At 41.6% G+C, this 20728-nt stretch overlaps 6 protein-coding genes across 7 annotated transcripts; 3 read left to right on the forward strand and 3 right to left on the reverse strand.

Annotated features, from left to right (window-relative positions):
* Positions 1-384: 384 nt before the first annotated feature.
* Positions 385-2437, forward strand: LOC119549977 (luciferin 4-monooxygenase-like). Its single transcript, XM_037858376.1, has 5 exons — positions 385-568; positions 631-838; positions 897-1083; positions 1145-1261; positions 1319-2437. Exons 1-5 carry the CDS (start codon positions 428-430, stop codon positions 2271-2273), a joined length of 1608 nt encoding a protein of 535 aa, XP_037714304.1. The 5' UTR covers positions 385-427; the 3' UTR covers positions 2274-2437.
* Positions 2438-3585: 1148 nt separating this feature from the next.
* On the forward strand, positions 3586-5658 carry LOC119551857 (4-coumarate--CoA ligase 1-like). Its single transcript, XM_037861434.1, has 5 exons — positions 3586-3840; positions 3900-4107; positions 4165-4351; positions 4408-4524; positions 4583-5658. The coding sequence occupies exons 1-5, from the start codon at positions 3700-3702 to the stop codon at positions 5535-5537; spliced, it is 1608 nt and encodes a 535-aa protein (XP_037717362.1). The 5' UTR covers positions 3586-3699; the 3' UTR covers positions 5538-5658.
* Positions 5659-7036: 1378 nt separating this feature from the next.
* On the reverse strand, positions 7037-8142 carry LOC119549736. Its single transcript, XM_037857978.1, has 2 exons — positions 8133-8142; positions 7037-8037 (listed from the first exon to the last, which is right to left on the reverse strand). Exons 1-2 carry the CDS (start codon positions 8140-8142, stop codon positions 7049-7051), a joined length of 999 nt encoding a protein of 332 aa, XP_037713906.1. The 3' UTR covers positions 7037-7048.
* A 100-nt stretch (positions 8143-8242) lies between these two features.
* On the forward strand, positions 8243-12923 carry LOC119551891 (4-coumarate--CoA ligase 1-like). Of its 2 annotated transcripts, none has more exons than XM_037861493.1 (6): positions 8243-8258; positions 10944-11106; positions 11166-11373; positions 11431-11617; positions 11673-11789; positions 11848-12923. In XM_037861493.1, exons 2-6 carry the CDS (start codon positions 10966-10968, stop codon positions 12800-12802), a joined length of 1608 nt encoding a protein of 535 aa, XP_037717421.1. In that variant the 5' UTR covers positions 8243-8258; positions 10944-10965; the 3' UTR covers positions 12803-12923. The 2 variants fall into 2 exon arrangements, with proteins under 2 accessions (XP_037717421.1, XP_037717420.1); XM_037861492.1 differs by lacking the exon at positions 8243-8258 and adding an exon at positions 9892-10018.
* Positions 12924-14254: 1331 nt separating this feature from the next.
* Positions 14255-16282, reverse strand: LOC119551645. Its single transcript, XM_037861080.1, has 2 exons — positions 15865-16282; positions 14255-15258 (listed from the first exon to the last, which is right to left on the reverse strand). Exons 1-2 carry the CDS (start codon positions 16280-16282, stop codon positions 14267-14269), a joined length of 1410 nt encoding a protein of 469 aa, XP_037717008.1. The 3' UTR covers positions 14255-14266.
* A 1331-nt stretch (positions 16283-17613) lies between these two features.
* LOC119550114 (endocuticle structural glycoprotein SgAbd-2) lies at positions 17614-19226 on the reverse strand. The gene is made up of 2 exons (XM_037858594.1): positions 19088-19226; positions 17614-18485 (listed from the first exon to the last, which is right to left on the reverse strand). Exons 1-2 carry the CDS (start codon positions 19097-19099, stop codon positions 17925-17927), a joined length of 573 nt encoding a protein of 190 aa, XP_037714522.1. The 5' UTR covers positions 19100-19226; the 3' UTR covers positions 17614-17924.
* Between the last annotated feature and the right edge of the window lie 1502 nt (positions 19227-20728).

Below are 20728 nucleotides of genomic sequence, written 5' to 3' on the forward strand. Positions count from 1 at the left end.
TTCCATATTTACTCCACTTTTAAGCATACCTTAATTCCCTGCGAATAAAGTAGAGTGGACAAAGTTCGTGGTATTAGCGGGAATTTCAGTTAAATGGTTGGTGTTAACCTACTGAAAATTTTCGCAGACTTTCAGAACAATGAGGCGGATTAATGTATTTAGATTAAAGACACTGGGTACCTTAAGGCTTTGGAGCAGGGTATAAAAAAGTCATGGCCCAGGCTGAAATCTATGGTTGCACTATCTTCAGCAGGCACAGATAAGATGGTACAGGTGTTAGCCACTTGGAGTGGATCCACTCAAGGTGTCTATCGAGACTGGATTCCCACAGTTCTGGCTCCTTATAAATAGAACTGAATTCTGTTGCGTTAACCATAGTCAACGGCACTTTCCTACGGCAAGCATTATATTTGGAGGAAACCACATCATGGCTATGATACCCACCACCTACAACGAAAAGGATAATGTCTGGAGCGGAGCCAAGCGCAACTCCATGTACAACTATGACACCTCCGTGGGCGAAATCATTTTCAACAACATGAAAAACTGGCCCAAGAACGTGTGTCAGGTGAGTCTGCCCAGAAAGGACTGTATATGGGCCAATATTGTAACTAAAAAGCAATCCAACAGATATGTGATGTTGATGGAGTAACCGTGACCTTCGAGCGGGGTCTCACCTGGGCCATTCGGATAGCCCAGTACCTCAAGAAAAGAGGTCTAAACCACAAGGATGTGATTGGCATTGCAGCCAAAAACTCAACTTATGTGATGCCCTTGGGAGTGGCATGTCTTATGAATGGCACCCCATTTCATTCGGTTAATCCTGTGCTAGATGATGGTTGGTATAGTTTTCGGAAAACTGTGATTCATTACTATATATCAAACACAAATTGCAGCTACGTTAACCCATGTGTTCTCGATCACTAAGCCAACACTGATATTCTGTGATGGTCACGAGTACGATAAGGTTCACAAGGCTACGGTGGGATGGCATCCGGAAATCCTAACCCTCACGGAACATGTTGAAGGAGTCCAGGGCATTGAGACCCTGCTGGATCCTACCACAACTGAAAGGATGTACCAGTGAGTATAAAGGATGTAGGATAGCCTTATATTGTAGCTAACCGAGCTTCCATATATGTAGACCAGAAGTCTTGAAGGAAGGTGGGGATCAAACCGTTGCCATCCTGTGCTCCTCAGGAACTACTGGTCTGCCCAAGGCTGTCTGCATTTCCAACAGCATTCTGATTCAGGAAAGCATGTAAGTCCGTGTACCTTACCCACGAATTATGATGTCAATATTGAATTATCTTATCAGGTTGATCACCAGTCAGTCGGTTATCTATGTAGGAAGCTGTTTGGACTGGATCACGGGTCTGTGGGCCTTTGTCTTCAGCACCGTGTTCGGTTCCACTCGTGTTATCAGCAACAAAGCCTTTACTCCCGAGTACTTTGTGGGCTTGGTGAAGAAGTACAAGATCAACTATGCGGTTCTTCCACCTCGCCATCTATCCGCCCTGATCACTTGTCCGGATGCCAAGCCGGAAGCTCTGGCTCCCATTACTCATCTTAACTACGGTGGAGGCTCGATTTCGTCGGCCACCCTGCAGCGATCCCAGGAACTCTGCAAGACAGCCATGTTCAATTCGGGATACGGAATGACAGAGGTGGGCGCCATCACGATCAATATTGGAATCAGCAACGTTTCCTCGGCGGGCCGACCTATACCGGGAATAAAGATTCGTATCGTGGACGAGGACGGTAAGAATCTGGGCTACAACGAGGTGGGAGAAATCTATGTGCACACGGGTCAGGCCTGGAACGGATACTACGGAAACCCAGTTGAGACTCGACGCATGCAGGACTTCGAGGGATGGTTCCATACCGGCGATCTGGGCTACTTCGATGAGCAGAACTTCCTGTACATAGTGGATCGCAAGAAGGAGATCCTTAAGTACCAGGGTCTCCACTACTGGCCCACCGAGATCGAGGGCGTCATCTCGGAGCTGCCGCAGGTGCAGGATGTGTGCGTGGTGGGGATCTACGATGAGCGGGAGGGCGATGCGGCGGGGGCACTGGTGGTCAAGAGCAAGGGAGCCAATATTTCCGGCAAGGAGATCGTGGACCACGTGGCCAAGCGACTGCCCGCCACGCAGAAGCAACTGAGAGCCGGCGTCCAGTTCACCGACAAGCTGCCCGCCAATGTCAATGGCAAGACAATGCGAAAGACGGCACGCGACGTGTTCGTCGCCCAGAAAGGAGCGGGAAAGTGAGATCTGAACGATCCACACGATCGAGTATAGTTTTAATCACAAGTGCCAGGGGATACTTGAAACGCTTCACAAGTACTGCCCGAGTGCCCTGGTTGAGAAGAGCCCTCTAAAACGAGGTGACCTTTGAAGCCCAATAAATTGTATTGTACCTAGAAACCTTTTAATCCCTTTTCAATTTCTGTCTGATCAAGATTAGGAACGTTATACTTTCAAAAAGTTTCGGACTTTGGTTGTTAAATATGAGGATAAATCATCATTGCAGCCTTGAAAATCTGAAAATGTTTGAAAATATTTCACATATTCAAAGTTTTCCGAGTTGTAGCTCACAATATACTCTGTGGCCATTTATTCGGCATTTTAGTTGTAAACTAAAAAATATATCAACTAAATTGGTAAAGCGCAACTCAAGATATAATTAAAAAACACAGAGATACCAAAAAAATGTTCTTAAAATATATTTTAAAAAAAATTAACTATTGACAATTTTTTAATCTTCTTTTTTGTGATCAACTCTAACAGAAACTTCCATCATCCTCTTTGGGGCAGTTTCAAAATATTATTTTGTAAGCTAGTGTTACCAATGTTCTTCGCTAACATGCAACTAATTTGGACTGTGGTGTGATGATTCTGATAAAAAGTATATTCACGAGACTCAATTTTTTTTGCAAAAATAAAAGAATAAAAAAAAAAAACCAATAATAGAACTCAAAAATGATTCATAAATTAAAAACGTGTCATTATCAAACGTTAATTTAATTGACTTTCTTATCGTTGGAGAACGCTACCCTTCTTAGATAGCCAATCGTTTAAAGACCTCCAACCTAATTAGCTTTTGTGATTAGGTATACGTTTATTTTAATAAGAACTAGATTGATAAGATATAAATAATTGTTGAATAAGAATAATTCAATTATTTGGTTATATTAATAAAATAAAAAAACAGTTTTTATATGTTACCTATTTTGTTATCCCACTGTCAGGTGCGTACTCCTAATAAAACCCTACAGAAATATAATACTTATTTAATAGTGTTGGGACGGGGTGGCTTGATCGCTGAAATTGAAGGAAATCCAAGAACGCAAAAACTCGGGAGTTGCGCTACGTCCGTGGGTGTTTTTTTTTGACACTTTGAAAATATAACTGCTTAAGCCTAGCTTTACTAAAGCGCTCCAGAGCGGAGCGGTGACCTACGGGAGAGTTGGAGAGGAAGAGCGGACGGCAGTGCGAGCAAACGAGATGAAGACATCTGGAGAAAACTTCCACTCGACACAGCCTCCAGAAATTAAACGCCCTTTTGGCGCCCATGCGATCAGTGTAGAATTGGTATCCGATTAGATAAGTGTCGCGTGAAGGAGTTGGTCAGTTGATGCGGGTCATCTAGCTTATTAATTGTGGTTGCAAAAGAAGACGTCGATAAATCTAAAGAATGGAGGAAATACCAACCACTTACGATGCGAGGGAGCGGGTCTGGAGTGGAGCCCAACGGGTTGCTACATACACCGATGAAACGTCTCTCGGGAAAATAATATTCAATATCATGAAGAACTGGCCAAAGAATGTTTGTCAGGTGAGTCCAATTGGTTAAGATCACGAAAGACCTTCTCGTAAATAACACCCCAAATATAGATCAACGATTCGGACGGTGTGGAATTGACCTTTGAGCAGGCCATCACTTGGGCTGTTCGTATTGCTCAGATCTTGAAGAAAAATGGACTGAAACATCCGGACGTAATTGGCATTACTGCGCGAAACTCCACATATGTGACGCCTGTGGCTGTAGCTTGTCTGTTAAATGGAACACCCTTTCACGCGGTAAATCCAGTGTCGGACGAAGGTCAGTGATTAAAAGGTATTAGCTCAGACATTATCAAACTAATATTTCTTATTACAGCTACCTTGGCACACGTTTTCTCAATAACCAAACCAACTGTTATATTCAGCGATGGACTGGAGTACGAGAAAGTTCGTTCCGCGACTAAAGGATGGGAACCACAGATCTTTACAGTTACTGACCCCATTGAGGGAGTGCCCCATATAGAAACACTACTTGATCCTACTAAAACAGAAATGTTTTACCAGTGAGACCCTGAAAATAATAGCTCTACAAGCTGGAAATAATAACGTTTTTTTTTAGACCCGAACCATTGAAAGAAGGAGGCGAACAAACTGTGGCCATCATGTGCTCTTCTGGAACTACTGGGTTGCCCAAGGCTGTCTGCATATCGAATCAATCTCTTTTCCTGGATTTCCCGTAAGCCCTTTTCTTATATTACCCGTAGAAAATGCTTAATTGTTTGATTTTCCTGCAGTGGGGTTAACAGCGAATTAATCGTATTTTCTGCCAGTGGTCTGGATTGGTATAGCGGTCTGACACTCTTCTTCTTGAGCACAGTGCTTGGCTGCACACGGATTATAACCAATAAGCCCTTTGCACCGGACTACTTTGTCAAGCTCGTTGAGAAGTATAAGATCAACTTTGTAATATTGCTCCCTCACCATATGTCTGTCCTGATCGCATTTCCCGGGGCCACAAAGGAGGCCTTGGCCTCCATTGGGACCATAAACTACGCAGGTGGATTCACGTCCATGACTACGCTGAAAAAAATGCAGGAGCTCTGTCCAAATGCAATGTTGAGCTCGGGATACGGATTGACTGAGGTGGGTAGAGTGGCCTATAATATCGGACTCGGTAATGTCAATACTGCAGGCAAACCAATGCCAGGTATAAGAATTCGCATTGTGGACGAAAATGGCAAGAGCCTGGGTTACAATGAGCAGGGAGAGATCTTTATCCACACAGGTCTTCATTGGAATGGCTACTATTCAAATCCCCTGGAGACTCAAAGAATTCAAGACCATGAGGGATGGGTTCACACCGGTGACCTGGGCTATTTTGATGATCACAACCTGCTCTATGTGATCGATCGCAAGAAGGAGATACTCAAGTACCAGGGAAACCAGTACTGGCCCTCCGAAATCGAAGGCGTTATCTCGGAGTTGCCCCAGGTGGAGGAGGTGTGTGTCATCAGCATCTACGATGAGCAACAGGGAGATGCAGCTGGTGCACTGGTGGTCAAGAGAAAGGAGTCTTCAATTACCGCTGAGGAGATTGCGGCTCATGTGGCCAAGAGACTGCCCTCAATTGAAAAGCAGCTCCACGCCGGTGTCCAGTTTACGGATAAGCTGCCGGCCAATCCCAATGGAAAGACATTGCGTCGGGTGGCGCGAGAGGAATTCGTTGTTAAAAAAGGAGCTGGTAAATAAAATTGTATTAGAATTGTTAACTTAAATTTGTTCCTGCTAAAAACCTTAAACTAAGAACTGCTTCCCACTACCTCAATAACAACAAAGCAATAATGTACAAATTAAATGTGTTTTAAACGTCCTTTTAATTTGTTTTTAATATAGATGTTATTATCAGCCTACAATGTTAAAGATAAAAGTATTCAAATGTTTTAAGCAATGAACAGAAAGATTTGTATTTTAGGTCTGAATAAGTTGCCTAAAACAATAAAGTAAATGTAAAGCCCAGAATTTAACTAATCTAAAATGAACACATATTGGCTGTTATCTTTGAAGTTTGTTTACTTTTGGCGGGCTAGCTATTAACCAGCATAAGGCTAGACGTAAATATCTTACTTTGATTTCTTAAAACAGATAAAGGTTCTCGAATAGGGGTTTGGCGTAATTTGATTACTTCGATTTATTTTGGCTCTGGGCTTGATTAGATACGAACAACTGATGAATGTGCATGATGTGCATGTGATTCAAAGAACTACTGATTAAACATGACTTAAGCTTTTAAATAGTTTTTCTAAAATATAGGTATCTCTGATAAAAGATAGTGTTAGGCTTGATTGGCGGACTTTAACTATTTTAAATATGTATTAAAACCAAAAATTGACCTTATGTCTTAAAACTTGAGTGACAATTTTTAAATTAAAGGTGTTTAATCTTGAGTGGTTAACTGAGGCACTTTTTAATTATTTATTTGTATTACTTTGAGTAATATTTTTTTTTAACGATTATTTATGACAAAGATTTAGAAAAGAAATATCGATATCTAAATGGGGCTAACAATTAAGAAATTGATACTGGAAATCTTATCAGAATTGCAAAGCTTTTCTCATTTTATAGCTCATAGTATTTTTTATGAATGAAAAATGTTACTGAGAAATGTCGGTTTGATAAGAAAACTGATTGTAATCAATATCGACTTACGGCTTCAATTAATACTTAAATCAGTATATAGATAATGACAATTATACTGACTCTTATCAACGAAGTTAAGAATTACAAAGGTTAGTTCTAATAAATTAAATATGTAATCAAAGCTATTGCTTTATATAATCATTCAAAAACATATAGGATAACTGTAGAAAGTTGTAATTTTCGTCGAATATTTTTAATCGAAAGTGAACTTCAATAGCTACTTACCTTAAACATGTTTTAAATATGAATATTTAGGTTTTTAATCATTTTATTTCGGTCGGCTTCGGAACTCTAATTAATTATATCTCTCTTGACAGCTTCGTAAATTTATTTCGTTGCCTCGGAAGCCTGTTTCCCATTTTCATAAAAATGAAAATGAAAATTTTAAGTTGAATTAATATAAAAATATGGAGAATATTAGTTACTTACTTCATTCGTCTGTTGCCAGCCAAATAAAACAAAAAACCCTGTTTATACGTGGTATGTTTGCTTAGCTTTAATGTTTAAATATATATAGATAGCGAATAGCCCCTGAGTTGTGTTTAGGTCAATGGATCCTAATTCTAAGTTCGAATTCCTGGCCGGAAGCTCCAACCAATGATGAGGAGCAGTGTAAGGGTGCCAAGAGATCTTCGAGTCGCGCCAGCGGTGGAATCACTGGGTTCTGGTGTTTCCGTTGGTTGCATATCCATATCTACTTCCTGGATCTCCTGCTCCCTGGTCACCTCTTCCACCTGCGGACGAACGTGACCAGGACGAATCTCCACTTTGGGGAGGGGAAAGCAGTAGACCCTTTCCACTTCCACCATTTGGGGCACAATGCTGTCGGAGGAGAGCGAAGTTTCCGAGACGGTGAGTGGCACACAAATGGTCGGCTCCTCGGAAGCATTTCGATCCTCGTAAGGGATGCCCACCCGGGTTATGTTCAGGGGCATTGTCTCCGGAACACTCAGCTCACTGTGCATCTGGGCGGAGTTCAGGGAGTCCTCATAGTACTTGTACTCTTCCGCCGGATCCGAGACGTTCTCATCGTCCCTGTCGATGTTCCCATGGAGATTCCGGTCGATCCTTTCGGTGCTCGCAGTGTTCAAAGAACTATCGATGAAATCAGTGGGCCAGTTGAGTAGTCCCTCAGTGGATCGAGTGGCCTGTGTGGGTGCCGGTGGATGCACCACCGACGATTGCATAAATCCGGGAATCATAGAGCTTGATGCGGCTGGCGCAGGCATTGTGGTTTCGTAGGGATAAGGATAAGGCAGTGGCATCCAGTTGTCGTCGGCGGAGTGCTGAGGATTTCTCCGGATGTCCGTCGTCGTAGACTCCACGGAATCGTTGATCTGCTTGGCCACCTCCTTCAGTATAGGATCCGTGTTGTTCATCCTCAACACCTCGAATTGGTGTGGCGCTTGCTGGGTGGTAATCCGCCGGCGACCATGCTTCTCCGGCGATCTCTCAAAGCTGGCTGACCGAGAGTAAGCGGGATTTTGATAGCCACCAGGTGCAATGGGAGCGGTCTGCTCTTCACTGGAACTCGACGGCTTGTCATCAATGGCTGTGAGATATAGAAATATTTGTACACTATTGTTACCAAAATGCCTTAGATTTCAAATTTTTGAAAAAAACTCTTCTCTAGAAAGTTTTTTATACATTTTTTCATATTCTTCAGGATCTCTTGAGTTGTTACTGTTAGGGTAAATTAACGATAGGTTCAGTTTATATATTCATTATACCCGTTACTCGTAGAGTAAAAGGGTATACTAGATTCGTCGGAAAGTATGTAACAGGCAGAAGGAAGCGTTTCCGACCCCATAAAGTATATATATTCTTGATCAGGATCACTAGCCGAGTCAATTTAGCCATGTCCGTCTGTCCGTCTGTCTGTCCGGATGAACGCTGAGATCTCGGAAACTATGAAAGCTAGGCTATTGAGATTTGGCGTGCAGATTCCTGAGCTTCTTACGCAGCGCAAGTTTGTTTCAGTAGAGTCCCACGCCCACTCTAACGCCCACAAACCGCCCAAAACTGTGGCTCCTACAGTTTTGATGCTAGAATAAAAATTTTAACCGAAATGTATTGTTCTCATCAATACCTATCGATTGATAAAAAAAAGTTTGCCACGCCCACTTTTACGCCCACAAACTTTAAAAAATCGTAAATATGAACGTGGATATCTCGGAAACTATCAAGGATAGAGAATTGGGATCTCAGATTTAGAATCCGTAGCCTTGTGCGCAGCGCAAGTTTGGTACGCAAATATGCCACGCCCACTCTAACGCCCACAAACCGCACAAGCCTGTGGCGCCCACAATTTTCATGCTAGATACAAAATTTTAACTGAACTGTATTGGTCTCGTCAATATACCTATCGATTGACCCAAAAAAAAATTTGCCACGGCCACTCTAACGCCCATAACGCTTAAATCTGTCTACCGCCGATAGGTGGCGCATTTCAATCTCGCTTTGCTGCTTGCATATCTCCATTTCCCTTTGGACCCTTTAGCTGAGTAACGGGTATCTGATAGTTAAGGTACTCGACTATAGCGTTCTTCCTTGTTTAATCTTCTTTTTGTGATCAAGGGGTCCAACTCTAACAGAAACTACCATCATCCTCTTTGGGGCAGTTACAAAATATTATCTTGTAAGCTAGTGTTATCAATGTTCTTCCCTAACATGCAACTAATTTGGACTGTGGTGTGATGATTCTGATAAAAAGTATATTCACGAGACTCATTTTTGTTTGCAAAAATAAAAGAAATCAAAAAAATAACCAACAATAGAACTCAAAAATGATTCATAAATTAAAAACGTGTCATTATCAAACGTTAATTTAATTGACTTTCTTATCGTTGGAGAACGCTACCCTTCTTAGATAGCCAATCGTTTAAAGACCTCCAACCTAATTAGCTTTTGTGATTAGGTATACGTTTATTTTAATAAGAACTAGATTAATAGGATATAAATAATTGTTGAATAAGAATAATTCAATTATTTGGTTATATTAATAAAATAAAAAAACAGTTCTTATATGTTACCTATTTTGTTATCCCACAGTCAGGTGCGTACTCCTAATAAAACCCTACAGAAATATAATAGTTATTTAATAGTGTTGGGACGGGGTGGCTTGATCGCTGAAATTGAAGGAAATCCAAGAACGCAAAAACTCGGGAGTTGCGCTACGTCCGTGGGTGTTTTTTTTTTGACACTTTGAAAATATAACTGCTTAAGCCTAGCTTTACTAAAGCGCTCCAGAGCGAAGCGGAGACGTAGGGGAGAGTTGGAGAGGAAGAGCGGAGGGCAGTGCGAGCAAACGAGATAAAGACATCTGAAGAAAACTTCCACTCGACACAGCCTCCAGAAATTAAACGCCCTTTTGGCGCCCATGCGATCAGTGTAGAATTGGTATCCGATTAGATAAGTGTCGCGTGAAGGAGTTGGTCAGTTGATGCGGGTCATCTTTTCTTGGAGTTCTAGCTCATTATAGTAGTTATACCCGTTACTCGTAGAGTAAAAGGGTATACTAGATTCGTCGGAAAGTATGTAACAGGCAGAAGGAAGCGTTTCCGACCCCATAAAGTATATATATTCTTGATCAGGATCACTAGCCGAGTCGATCTAGCCATGTCCGTTTGTCCGTCTGTCCGTATGAACGCTGAGATCTCGGAAACTATAAGAGCTACAATACTGAGATTAGGCATGCAGATTCCTAAGATTCCTGCGCAGCGCAAGTTTGTTTCAGAAGAGTGCCACGCCCACTCTAACGCCCACAAACCGCCCAAAACTGTGGCTCCTACAGTTTTGATGCTAGAACAAAAATTTTAACTGAAATGTATTGTTCTCATCAATACCTACCGATTGACCTAAGAAAAAGTTTGCCACGCACACTTTAACGCCCACAAACCGCCCACAAACTTCAAAAAATCGTAAATATGAACGCGGATATCTCGGAAAATATCGAAGATAGAGAAACGGGATTTCAGATTTAGATTCCGTAGGCTTGAGCGCAGCGCAAGTTCGTTACGCGAATATGCCACGCCCACTCTAACGCCCACGAACCGCCCAAATCTGTGGCGCCCACAATTTTCATGCTAGATAAAAAATTTTAACTGAAATGTATTGGTCTCGTCAATACCTATCGATTGATTTTAAAAAAAGTTTACAACGCCCACTCTAACGCCCACAAACAACCCAAGCCTGTGGCGCCCACATTTTTCGTGCTAGATAAAAAATTTTACCTGAAATGTATTGGTCTCGTCAATACCTATCGATTGATTTAAAAAAAACTTTGCCACGCCCACTCTAACGCCCACAACGCTTAAATCTGTCTACCGCCGGTAGGTGGCCCATTTGCTGCTTGCATATCTCCACTTTCCTTTGGTCCCTTTAGCTGAGTAACGGGTATCTGATAGTCGAGGTACTCGACTATAGCGTTCTTCCTTGTTTTAATTGTGGTTGCAAAAGAAGACGTCGATAAATCTAAAGAATGGAGGAAATACCAACCACTTACGATGCGAGGGAGCGGGTCTGGAGTGGAGCCCAACGGGTTCCTACATACACCGATGAAACGTCTCTCGGGAAAATAATATTCAATATCATGAGGAACTGGCCAAAGAATGTTTGTCAGGTGAGTCCAATTGGTTAAGATCACGATAGACCTTCTCGTAAATAACACCCCAAATATAGATCAACGATTCGGACGGTGTGGAATTGACCTTTGAGCAGGCCATCACTTGGGCTGTTCGTATTGCTCAGATCTTGAAGAAAAAGGGACTGAAACATCCGGACGTAATTGGCATTACTGCGAGAAACTCCACATATGTGACGCCTTTGGCTGTAGCTTGTCTGTTAAATGGAACACCCTTTCACGCGGTAAATCCAGTGTCGGACGAAGGTCAGTGATTAAAAGGTATTAGCTCAGACATTATCAAACTAATATTTCTTATTACAGCAACCTTGGCACACGTTTTCTCAATAACCAAACCAACTGTTATATTCAGCGATGGACTGGAGTACGAGAAAGTTCGTTCCGCGACTAAGGGATGGGAACCACAGATCCTTACAGTTACTGACCCCATTGAGGGAGTGCCCCATATAGAAACACTACTTGATTCTACTCAAACAGAAATGTTTTACGAGTGAGACCCTGAAAATTATAGCTCTACAAGGTGGAAATAATAACGTTTTTTTTAGACCCGAACCTTTGAAAGAAGGAGGCGAACAAACTGTGGCCATCATGTGCTCTTCTGGAACTACTGGGTTGCCCAAGGCTGTCTGCATATCGAATCAATCTCTTTTCCTGGATTTCCCGTAAGCCCTTTTCTTATATTACCCGTAGAAAATGCTTAATTGTTTGAATTTCCTGCAGTGGGGTTAACAGCGAATTAATCGTATTTTCTGCCAGTGGTCTGGATTGGTATAGCGGTCTGACACTCTTCTTCTTGAGCACAGTGCTTGGCTGCACACGGATTATAACCAATAAGCCCTTTGCACCGGACTACTTTGCCAAGCTCGTTGAGAAGTATAAGATCAACTTTGTAATATTGCCCCCTCGCCATATGTCTGCCCTGATCGCATTTCCCGGGGCCACAAAGGAGACCTTGGCCTCCATTAGGACCATAAACTACGCAGGTGGATTCACGTCCATGACTACGCTGAAAAAAATGCAGGAGCTCTGTCCAAATGCAATGTTGAGCTCGGGATACGGATTGACTGAGGTGGGTAGAGTTGCCTATAATATCGGACTCGGTAATGTCAATACTGCAGGCAAACCAATGCCAGGTATAAGAATTCGCATTGTGGACGACAATGGCAAGAGCCTGGGTTACAATGAGCAGGGAGAGATCTTTATCCACACAGGTCTTCATTGGAATGGCTACTATGCAAATCCCCTGGAGACTCAAAGAATTCAGGACCATGAGGGATGGGTTCACTCCGGTGACCTGGGCTATTTTGATAATCACAACCTGCTCTATGTGATCGATCGCAAGAAGGAGATACTCAAGTACCAGGGAAACCAGTACTGGCCCTCCGAAATCGAAGGCGTTATCTCGGAGTTGCCCCAGGTGGAGGAGGTGTGTGTCATCAGCATCTACGATGAGCAACAGGGAGATGCAGCTGGTGCACTGGTGGTCAAGAGAAAGGAGTCTTCAATTACCGCTGAGGAGATTGCGGCTCATGTGGCCAAGAGACTGCCCTCAATTGAAAAGCAGCTCCACGCCGGTGTCCAGTTTACGGATAAGCTGCCGGCCAATCCCAATGGAAAGACATTGCGTCGGGTGGCGCGAGAGGAATTCGTTGTTAAAAAAGGAGCTGGTAAATAAAATTGTATTAGAATTGTTAACTTAAATTTGTTCCTGCTAAAAACCTTAAACTAAGAACTGCTTCCCACTACCTCAATAACAACAAAGCAATAATGTACAAATTAAATGTGTTTTAAACGTCCTTTTAATTTGTTTTTAATATAGATGTTATTATCCGCCTACAATGTTAAAGATAAAAGTATTCAAATGTTTTAAGCAATGAACAGAAAGATTTGTATTTTAGGTCTGAATAAGTTGCCTAAAACAATAAAGTAACTGTAAAGCCCAGAATTTAACTAATCTAAAATGAACACATATAGGCTGTTATCTTTGAAGTTTGTTTACTTTTTTCGGGCTAGATATTAACCAGCATTAGGCTAGACGTAAGTATCTTACTTTGATTTCTTAAAACAGATAAAGGTACTCGAATAGGGGTTTGGCGTAATTTGATTACTTCGATTTATTTAGGCTCTGATGAATGTGCCTTATGTGCATGTGATTCAAAGAACTACTGATTCAGCATGATTTAAGCTTTTAAATAGTTTTTCTAAAATATAGGTATCTCCGATATAAGACTTTAACTATTTTAAATATGTATTAAAACCAAAAATTGACCTTATGTCTTAAAACTTGAGTGACAATTTTTAAATTAAAGGTGTTTAATCTTGAGTGGTTAACTAAGGCACTTTTTAATTATTTATTTATATTACTTTGAGTAATATTTTTTTTTAACGATTATTTATGACAAAGATTTAGAAAAGAAATATCGATATCTAAATGGGGCTAACAATTAAGAAATTGATACTGGAAATCTTATCAGAATTGCAAAGCTTTTCTCATTTTATAGCTCATAGTATTTTTTATGAATGAAAAATGTTACTGAGAAATGTCGGTTTGATAAGAAAACTGATTGTAATCAATATCGATTTACGGCTTCAATTAATACTTATATCAGTATATAGATAATGACAATTATACTGACTCTTATCAACGAAGTTAAGAATTACAAAGGTTAGTTCTAATAAATTAAATATGTAATCAAAGCTATTGCTTTATATAATCATTAAAAAACATATAGGATAACTGTAGAAAGTTGTAATTTTCGTCGAATATTTTTAATCGAAAGTGAACTTCAATAGCTACTTACCTTAAACATGTTTTAAATATGAATATTTAGGTTTTTAATCATTTTATTTCGGTCGGCTTCGGAACTCTAATTAATTATATCTCTCTTGACAGCTTCGTAAATTTATTTCGTTGCCTCGGAAGCCTGTTTCCCATTTTCATAAAAATGAAAATGAAAATTTTAAGTTGAATTAATATAAAAATATGGAGAATATTAGTTACTTACTTCATTCGTCTGTTGCCAGCCAAATAAAACAAAAAACCCTGTTTATACGTGGTATGTTTGCTTAGCTTTAATGTTTAAATATATATAGATAGCGAATAGCCCCTGAGTTGTGTTTAGGTCAATGGATCCTAATTCTAAGTTCGAATTCCTGGCCGGAAGCTCCAACCAATGATGAGGAGCAGTGTAAGGGTGCCAAGAGATCTTCGAGTCGCGCCAGCGGTGGAATCACTGGGTTCTGGTGTTTCCGTTGGTTGCATATCCATATCTACTTCCTGGATCTCCTGCTCCCTGGTCACCTCTTCCACCTGCGGACGAACGTGACCAGGACGAATCTCCACTTTGGGGAGGGGAAAGCAGTAGACCCTTTCCACTTCCACCATTTGGGGCACAATGCTGTCGGAGGAGAGCGAAGTTTCCGAGACGGTGAGTGGCACACAAATGGTCGGCTCCTCGGAAGCATTTCGATCCTCGTAAGGGATGCCCACCCGGGTTATGTTCAGGGGCATTGTCTCCGGAACACTCAGCTCACTGTGCATCTGGGCGGAGTTCAGGGAGTCCTCATAGTACTTGTACTCATCCGCCGGATCCGAGACGTTCTCATCGTGCCTGTCGATGTTCCCATGGAGATTCCGGTCGATCCTTTCGGTGCTCGCCATGTTCTGGGAGGAACTGTCGATGAAATCAGTGGGCCAGTTGAGTAGTCCCTCAGTGGATCGAGTGGCCTGTGTGGGTGTCGGTGGATGCACCACCGAGGATTGCATAAATCCGGGAATCATAGAGCTTGATGCGGCTGGCGCTGGCATTGTGGTGTCGTAGGGATAGGGATAAGGCAAGGGCATCCAGTTGTCGTCGGCGGAGTGCTGAGGATTTCTCCGGATGTCCGTCGTCGTAGACTCCACGGAATCGTTGTTCTGCTTGGCCACCTCCTTCAGTATAGGATCCGTGTTGTTCATCCTCAACACCTCGAATTGGTGTGGCGCTTGCTGGGTGGTAATCCGCCGGCGACCATGCTTCTCCGGCGATCTCTCAAAGCTGGCTGACCGAGAGTAAGCGGGATTTTGATAGCCACCAGGTGCAATGGGAGCGGTCTGCTCTTCACTGGAACTCGACGGCTTGTCATCAATGGCTGTGAGATATAGAAATATTTGTACACTATTGTTACCAAAATGCCTTAGATTTCAAATTTTTGAAAAAAACTCTTCTCTAGAAAGTTTTTTATACATTTTTTCATATTCTTCAGAATCTCTTGAGTTGTTACTGTTAGGGTAATTTACGATAAGTTCAGTTTGAATATTAATTTTATTTTTATTTCCCTAAAAAGTTTTTAATAAAATTAAAATGGAACATTAATTTGAAAAATTGTAGATAGCCGACAAGCATCCTCTCAAAATTTTGTAAGCAATTTTTGAATGTAATTTACTTTTTAGGGTATATTTTATTGTCTTATGATTTAATATTTCAATTTTCATTCACTTTGTAAGATTAAGACATTCTTTTAGTCGATCATGGTGGCGAGAAAAAGGGGCTACGACTGATAAAGTCAACCTTATTGATAACCATATCGTACTATCCTATGGAGTCTGTGTTAAGGTGTAATATAAAACGTTTTCACGAACTGTATCTTAACATGTATCACCATTATTTATTTACTTTGAACTATCGGTTAATTTTTTACTAATTTATATAATAGTGTTACTTTACTCTTTTAGGTATCCAAATAATCAAATCTTACCATCCGCTGGCATTCCCATGAGCATGGCCTCTAGTCTCCCGTAGACCCGCTCCCTGGGCTGTTGATCCGACTCCATTTCCGTCACCATCTCCTCGGGCTTCGCCGGATGCTCTGGCTTCCAGTTGCCGTACACCACCGCCTCCTGACTGGGCGTGGCCGCTAGGGGGGCGTTCTGCTCGCGCAACAGTGGAATGTGGGTGTGCACCGTGGAACTGATGGGACCTGCAGCCGGCAAACTTGGCCAATTTCCCAGGGAAGGGACAGATGCTCCACCGGCAGAAGCGGGAATTTGCATATCCGCAATACGTATACGCCCCCTGGGACGAGGTGGACCCTGTAGTTGCTGTGAGGCAATTGGGTGACAGCCACTGAGGGCAACTAGCAGCCACAGAAGGCACTCTTTCCGATGACTAACCATATTTAAATAATGATAAAAATCTCTTTCTATTTGATAGTTTACTTTTTTTTTTGCAGATGCTGTGCCACTTTTTAAGTTTACTGTTAGTTTTCAAATATTTTATTGATTCATTCTCGTTTTCAGCAGCCACAATAACAATCTATTGTTTATTTTTCTTTCGGCATCTGCTTTTTCTTCTTTAACGGAGCTTCGATGTCAATTCAATATTCACAGGCACTGGTTGTTGTTGCTCACTGTATCTATAACTCTTCACATCTTCACTTTTCTGCCGGTCAACCTCCCCACACACTTTTCAGTAACACAGCTACCAGTTTTTCGGTAAAACGCTCCCGCAAAATCGATATTCAGCTTTCAAAAGATCTTTTAGACCAACGTAGTATCTGTGCTTCTTTTTTCCCAGTCTTCGTAATGTTTCCCGGTTGTTGGCGATTTGCGATCTGCACGCGACGGCTTCTAAACGGCAACTGAGTTGGCCAAATCAATTCCAACGGCCGCGCAGGCCCACAAGAAAGATTCTTTCTAATCACGGGCCATAGAAATTTTCCTTTGTTCGGCTTCGTTATTATATGTTTTTTTTTCGTCTTAATTATGCGCAAGAGCGTTGAAACTTAATGGCGAATAAACATTCTTCGGGGCCCTGCTTTTGGGGTCTGTTTCTGCGGTGGTGAAAATGCAGCGGAATTGATTTATCTTTAGCTTTGGACTAAACCACATATAGTATGTAGTATATGTGTGTTTACGTTTTATGCAAATAGGTGGCCAAAACGTTTGCCGTTTTGTGGCCCAAAAGGTCTTTATGCTGTTTGTTCTTTCAGCTTGATGATGGTGGTTTCTATATTTGCGTAGCTAAGGGCTACTCTTAAAACAAAATTCCAAACGGTAACCTGTGAAATAATTGGAAGAACGAAGAGCTATTGAGGCTGCGCCAGTAACCCATTCACGGACCACTTCAACCGGCTGGTAAAACCCCCTGAAGCCCCCGACAACTCGAATGGCACTTGCGAATCTGTCGTAATTATGCAACTAGCAACCAGTCAAGAGACTCCTCGCGAAAGAAAATTTCCATGGCGGCGATGTAGAAATATGGAAAATTGGAAAAACCCAACCTGCATGGAATGGGATCAACAAACTGACGTCGTATGGGGTAATTCGATCTGCGAAGTAAACAATAAAGCAACGAAAGATGCACAGTAAATGGGGAAACACTATGTGAAAATAATGAGGACCCATAAACGCTTTGTCACGTTTGTCTGAACATCGTGGATATGGTCAGCTGTGAAACGGAAAAAAAGTAGAAAATATGGTAAATCCATCATCAAGTCGGTTCGGCGTAATGGAAACGTTAGTTTTTCTTTTATTGTTTCAGTGAAACTTTCACACTCGTTAATAAAATATTATTATTTTGATTGAGCGAGCGCCCCTGTTTATAAGTATCTGTGTGTGTGTATATGGAACTTAGTTGGAAATTTAAGAGTAATTAAAGGTTTATCAATCAGAATGGTAGAGCGTTTTGGAAGAACTTGCAGAGTGAAATCACAGTCTTGTTGTTGTAATTGTTGATATAGAATGCGAAGTAGTCACGTTTCCAGGATCATCGGTTCGGTGGGGGAATGGGATGGATGAATGGATGGGCGGAACTCGTCTATTGGTTCTCCAGCAGGCCGATGTACTGGCCATTCTGGTTGGCCACCCGTCGCTCCTCCAGTTTCCTGGCAAAGTCCGGATCCGTTTTGGCCCGCTGCTCCAGGCGCTCCTGCTGCAACTTGATGCCGGCGTAGATCTGGTCCAGTCCCTTCTGGATCTCCTCGGGAATGGCCGGCGGAGTGGGAATGTGATCGCCCGTGGCCCTGAATCCATTCTCATCGGCCGTGTACTGCACATTCACCAGAGTTCCCTCGGGCGATTGGTAAGAGTACTGGCCATGCTGGACCAGCACTCCATTCGGGTTCGTATCGAAGTCCTTGAGGAAGCCCGTCTCCTCATGAACGATGCTGTTGCCCGTCTCGTATTCCGTCTTGTAGCTGCCATCCTCACTCTGCTCCTTGTTGTACTTGATTATGGGTATCCAGGTGCTGGTCTCTCGGTGATCTTCGTGGCGATGATGATCTGGTTTGTCATCGCGCGGAATGTTGTTCACATTCTGATGCTGGTGAGCATGGTGGTGTTGTCCCTGGCAGGAAACGACCAACAGCACAAGAAGTATCTGCAAAAATAATCGTTGCAGATTTAGCTTACAAGCACATGGATCAATATCTAAAACTAATACCAATAATATATATTGGTGCTCTTATAAATAGGTTTGCCGGGCTCTTTAAAAATATTTAAAAACAAACGATTTATAAAAAAATGTTTGCTCAAATATAAATTCATTTTTAAACAGAAAGACGTTCACATATTGTAGTTAGTATTAATAATATTAAGAAACTATCTTTTTAAAAAATATATGATTCTTAAAAGAATCTCAAGAAAAAATTTCACAATTTTCATTTAGTTTTCCAAACTGCAGAACTATATAAACAAATGAGTCACAACTAAATAAATCACAAGCTTAATATGTTTATAAAATACCAACTGAAGCAGTTGCTAAACTGCCTCTGCTCCTTATATAAGAAATAATATCCTAAATATCCTTTTAACGCGTTAAAAATGATTAATTATCATATTTGCATTGAGGAAGCCGAAGTGTTGCACTATTTTTAAGAAAGGTTTTATCAGATTTAGGCTTGCCAATAATTCTTTTGGATGCACAACACCAAAATTACAAACTCCGATAGGTTGGGAAGATTAAGTGTGTGGGCCACTTACGAGCACTTTCATTTCGCAAGGAGTCTCTGCTGCTTATCCACTGTATTCCACTGATTTAACCCGCTTTGTCGCCCGTTTGGCTGGCACTGATCGCACTGGCTAGTGAAAGCAGCTCCGTTAGACACTGTGCCAAGCGCGGCCCTATTTAGGCCTTATATAGGCGATTCGCTCCGACCCGATCCGATCCAATCCTCCTGCTGCACTCGTGTCCATAGTTATACCCATACCCATATACCAATACCCACACAGGTGAGCCGCCATGGGAGAGCGTGCATTTGCAGTTTCTGTTTCAGTTTCGGATGCAGATGGAGTTGGATGCAGATGCAGGTGAAGATGGGGATGGGGATGGGGATGGGGTTGGAAGTGGAAGTGGAATTCGCCATAGTAGCTCTTGTTTTTGTTGTAGTTGTCTGATCCGACCGATCGGTAATTGTTGTTTGTAGGCTCGTCGACGCTTAAATGCTAAAATAGAAAAAATCAATTCACTGTCGCTCTCGTTTGAGGCTGTTCCAGAGGCTTAGTCGATGGGAGATATGTAGGTATTAAATAAATTAGAAAAGTTAGTAGGATAGACTTTAGCACCTCCTCTTTATAAGCTAAAGTTTACCGATACTATGATTTTTACCTTACATCTTTTAGTATTAATAAGATATTCAATTCATTAGCGGAATAAAAATATATAACTTACGACTAGAATATGACAAGAACGGTTTTTCTTTATCAATTACTTTATATGATCTACTATTCATCGTGTTTTTTCTTATCGATTATTTTACATGATCTACTATTCCTCTCGATTTTAACTTATTTATTTATTGTTTAATGAAATCCTTAGAACTAAAACATTGAGCTATTAAAAATAAAAAGGTAAATATATATATTTTTTTATTTTTTTACAATATTTCTTTTTTGGTTTTGTTCTCATAATTAGGTTACACTTGTAACATTTTTCGTTCAAGTTCGTTTCATAAGTCTATTGATTTTCAAGTACATTTTTGATCAGGAGCTTCTTAGCTCCAGGGCATTTCCAAAGTCTTTTGATTTTTATGTACATTTCTTATATTAAGCTCAATGACTTAAGTCCGATATACTACTATTAGCTGTTAAACAAAATAAGTTTAAACATGCGAGAAACTTCTCGGCTATTCTTGAGACCCTCCGTCTGTGGCACCCACCTTAGCCCGGCTTATTGTCGCAGTTCGTATTTGGCCCGCTCGTAGGCCCGGCTCAAATGTCTGCAAAATGTCCGTCCTCCGCCAGCGCGTCCGGTCGTTCATCTTCGCAATGCCGTTATTTAGAAACAAGCCAGAACGAGTTTGATTTTTTGCTTTCGTTGTTGACTTGGCCAAAAGCGCCAGTCGGCTCGGATTGTTTTGGCTCTCTCTCTCTCTTTAACTCGGCAGAAGTGCATTCAAGATGCTGCTCCCTCGCAGCTTCGGTTTCGGATTCATTTTCTGATTCGCACTCGGACTCAGATTCGGATTCGCATTCTTGTAATTGCGGCAGTTTGGCGGAACCAATACCAACACCAGCGAAGCGCGAATTGTTGTAACAGCTAAAATGCTTGGCAGATGAGGCAAGACGATAATTGAGTTCAAAGCGGACCCGTGTCTTGGCAAATGTTAATTAGTTGCCAAACAA

Source organism: Drosophila subpulchrella, chromosome 2R, assembly GCF_014743375.2.
Source record: "Drosophila subpulchrella strain 33 F10 #4 breed RU33 chromosome 2R, RU_Dsub_v1.1 Primary Assembly, whole genome shotgun sequence".
In the NCBI taxonomy this organism is placed as follows: Eukaryota; Metazoa; Arthropoda; class Insecta; order Diptera; family Drosophilidae; genus Drosophila; species Drosophila subpulchrella.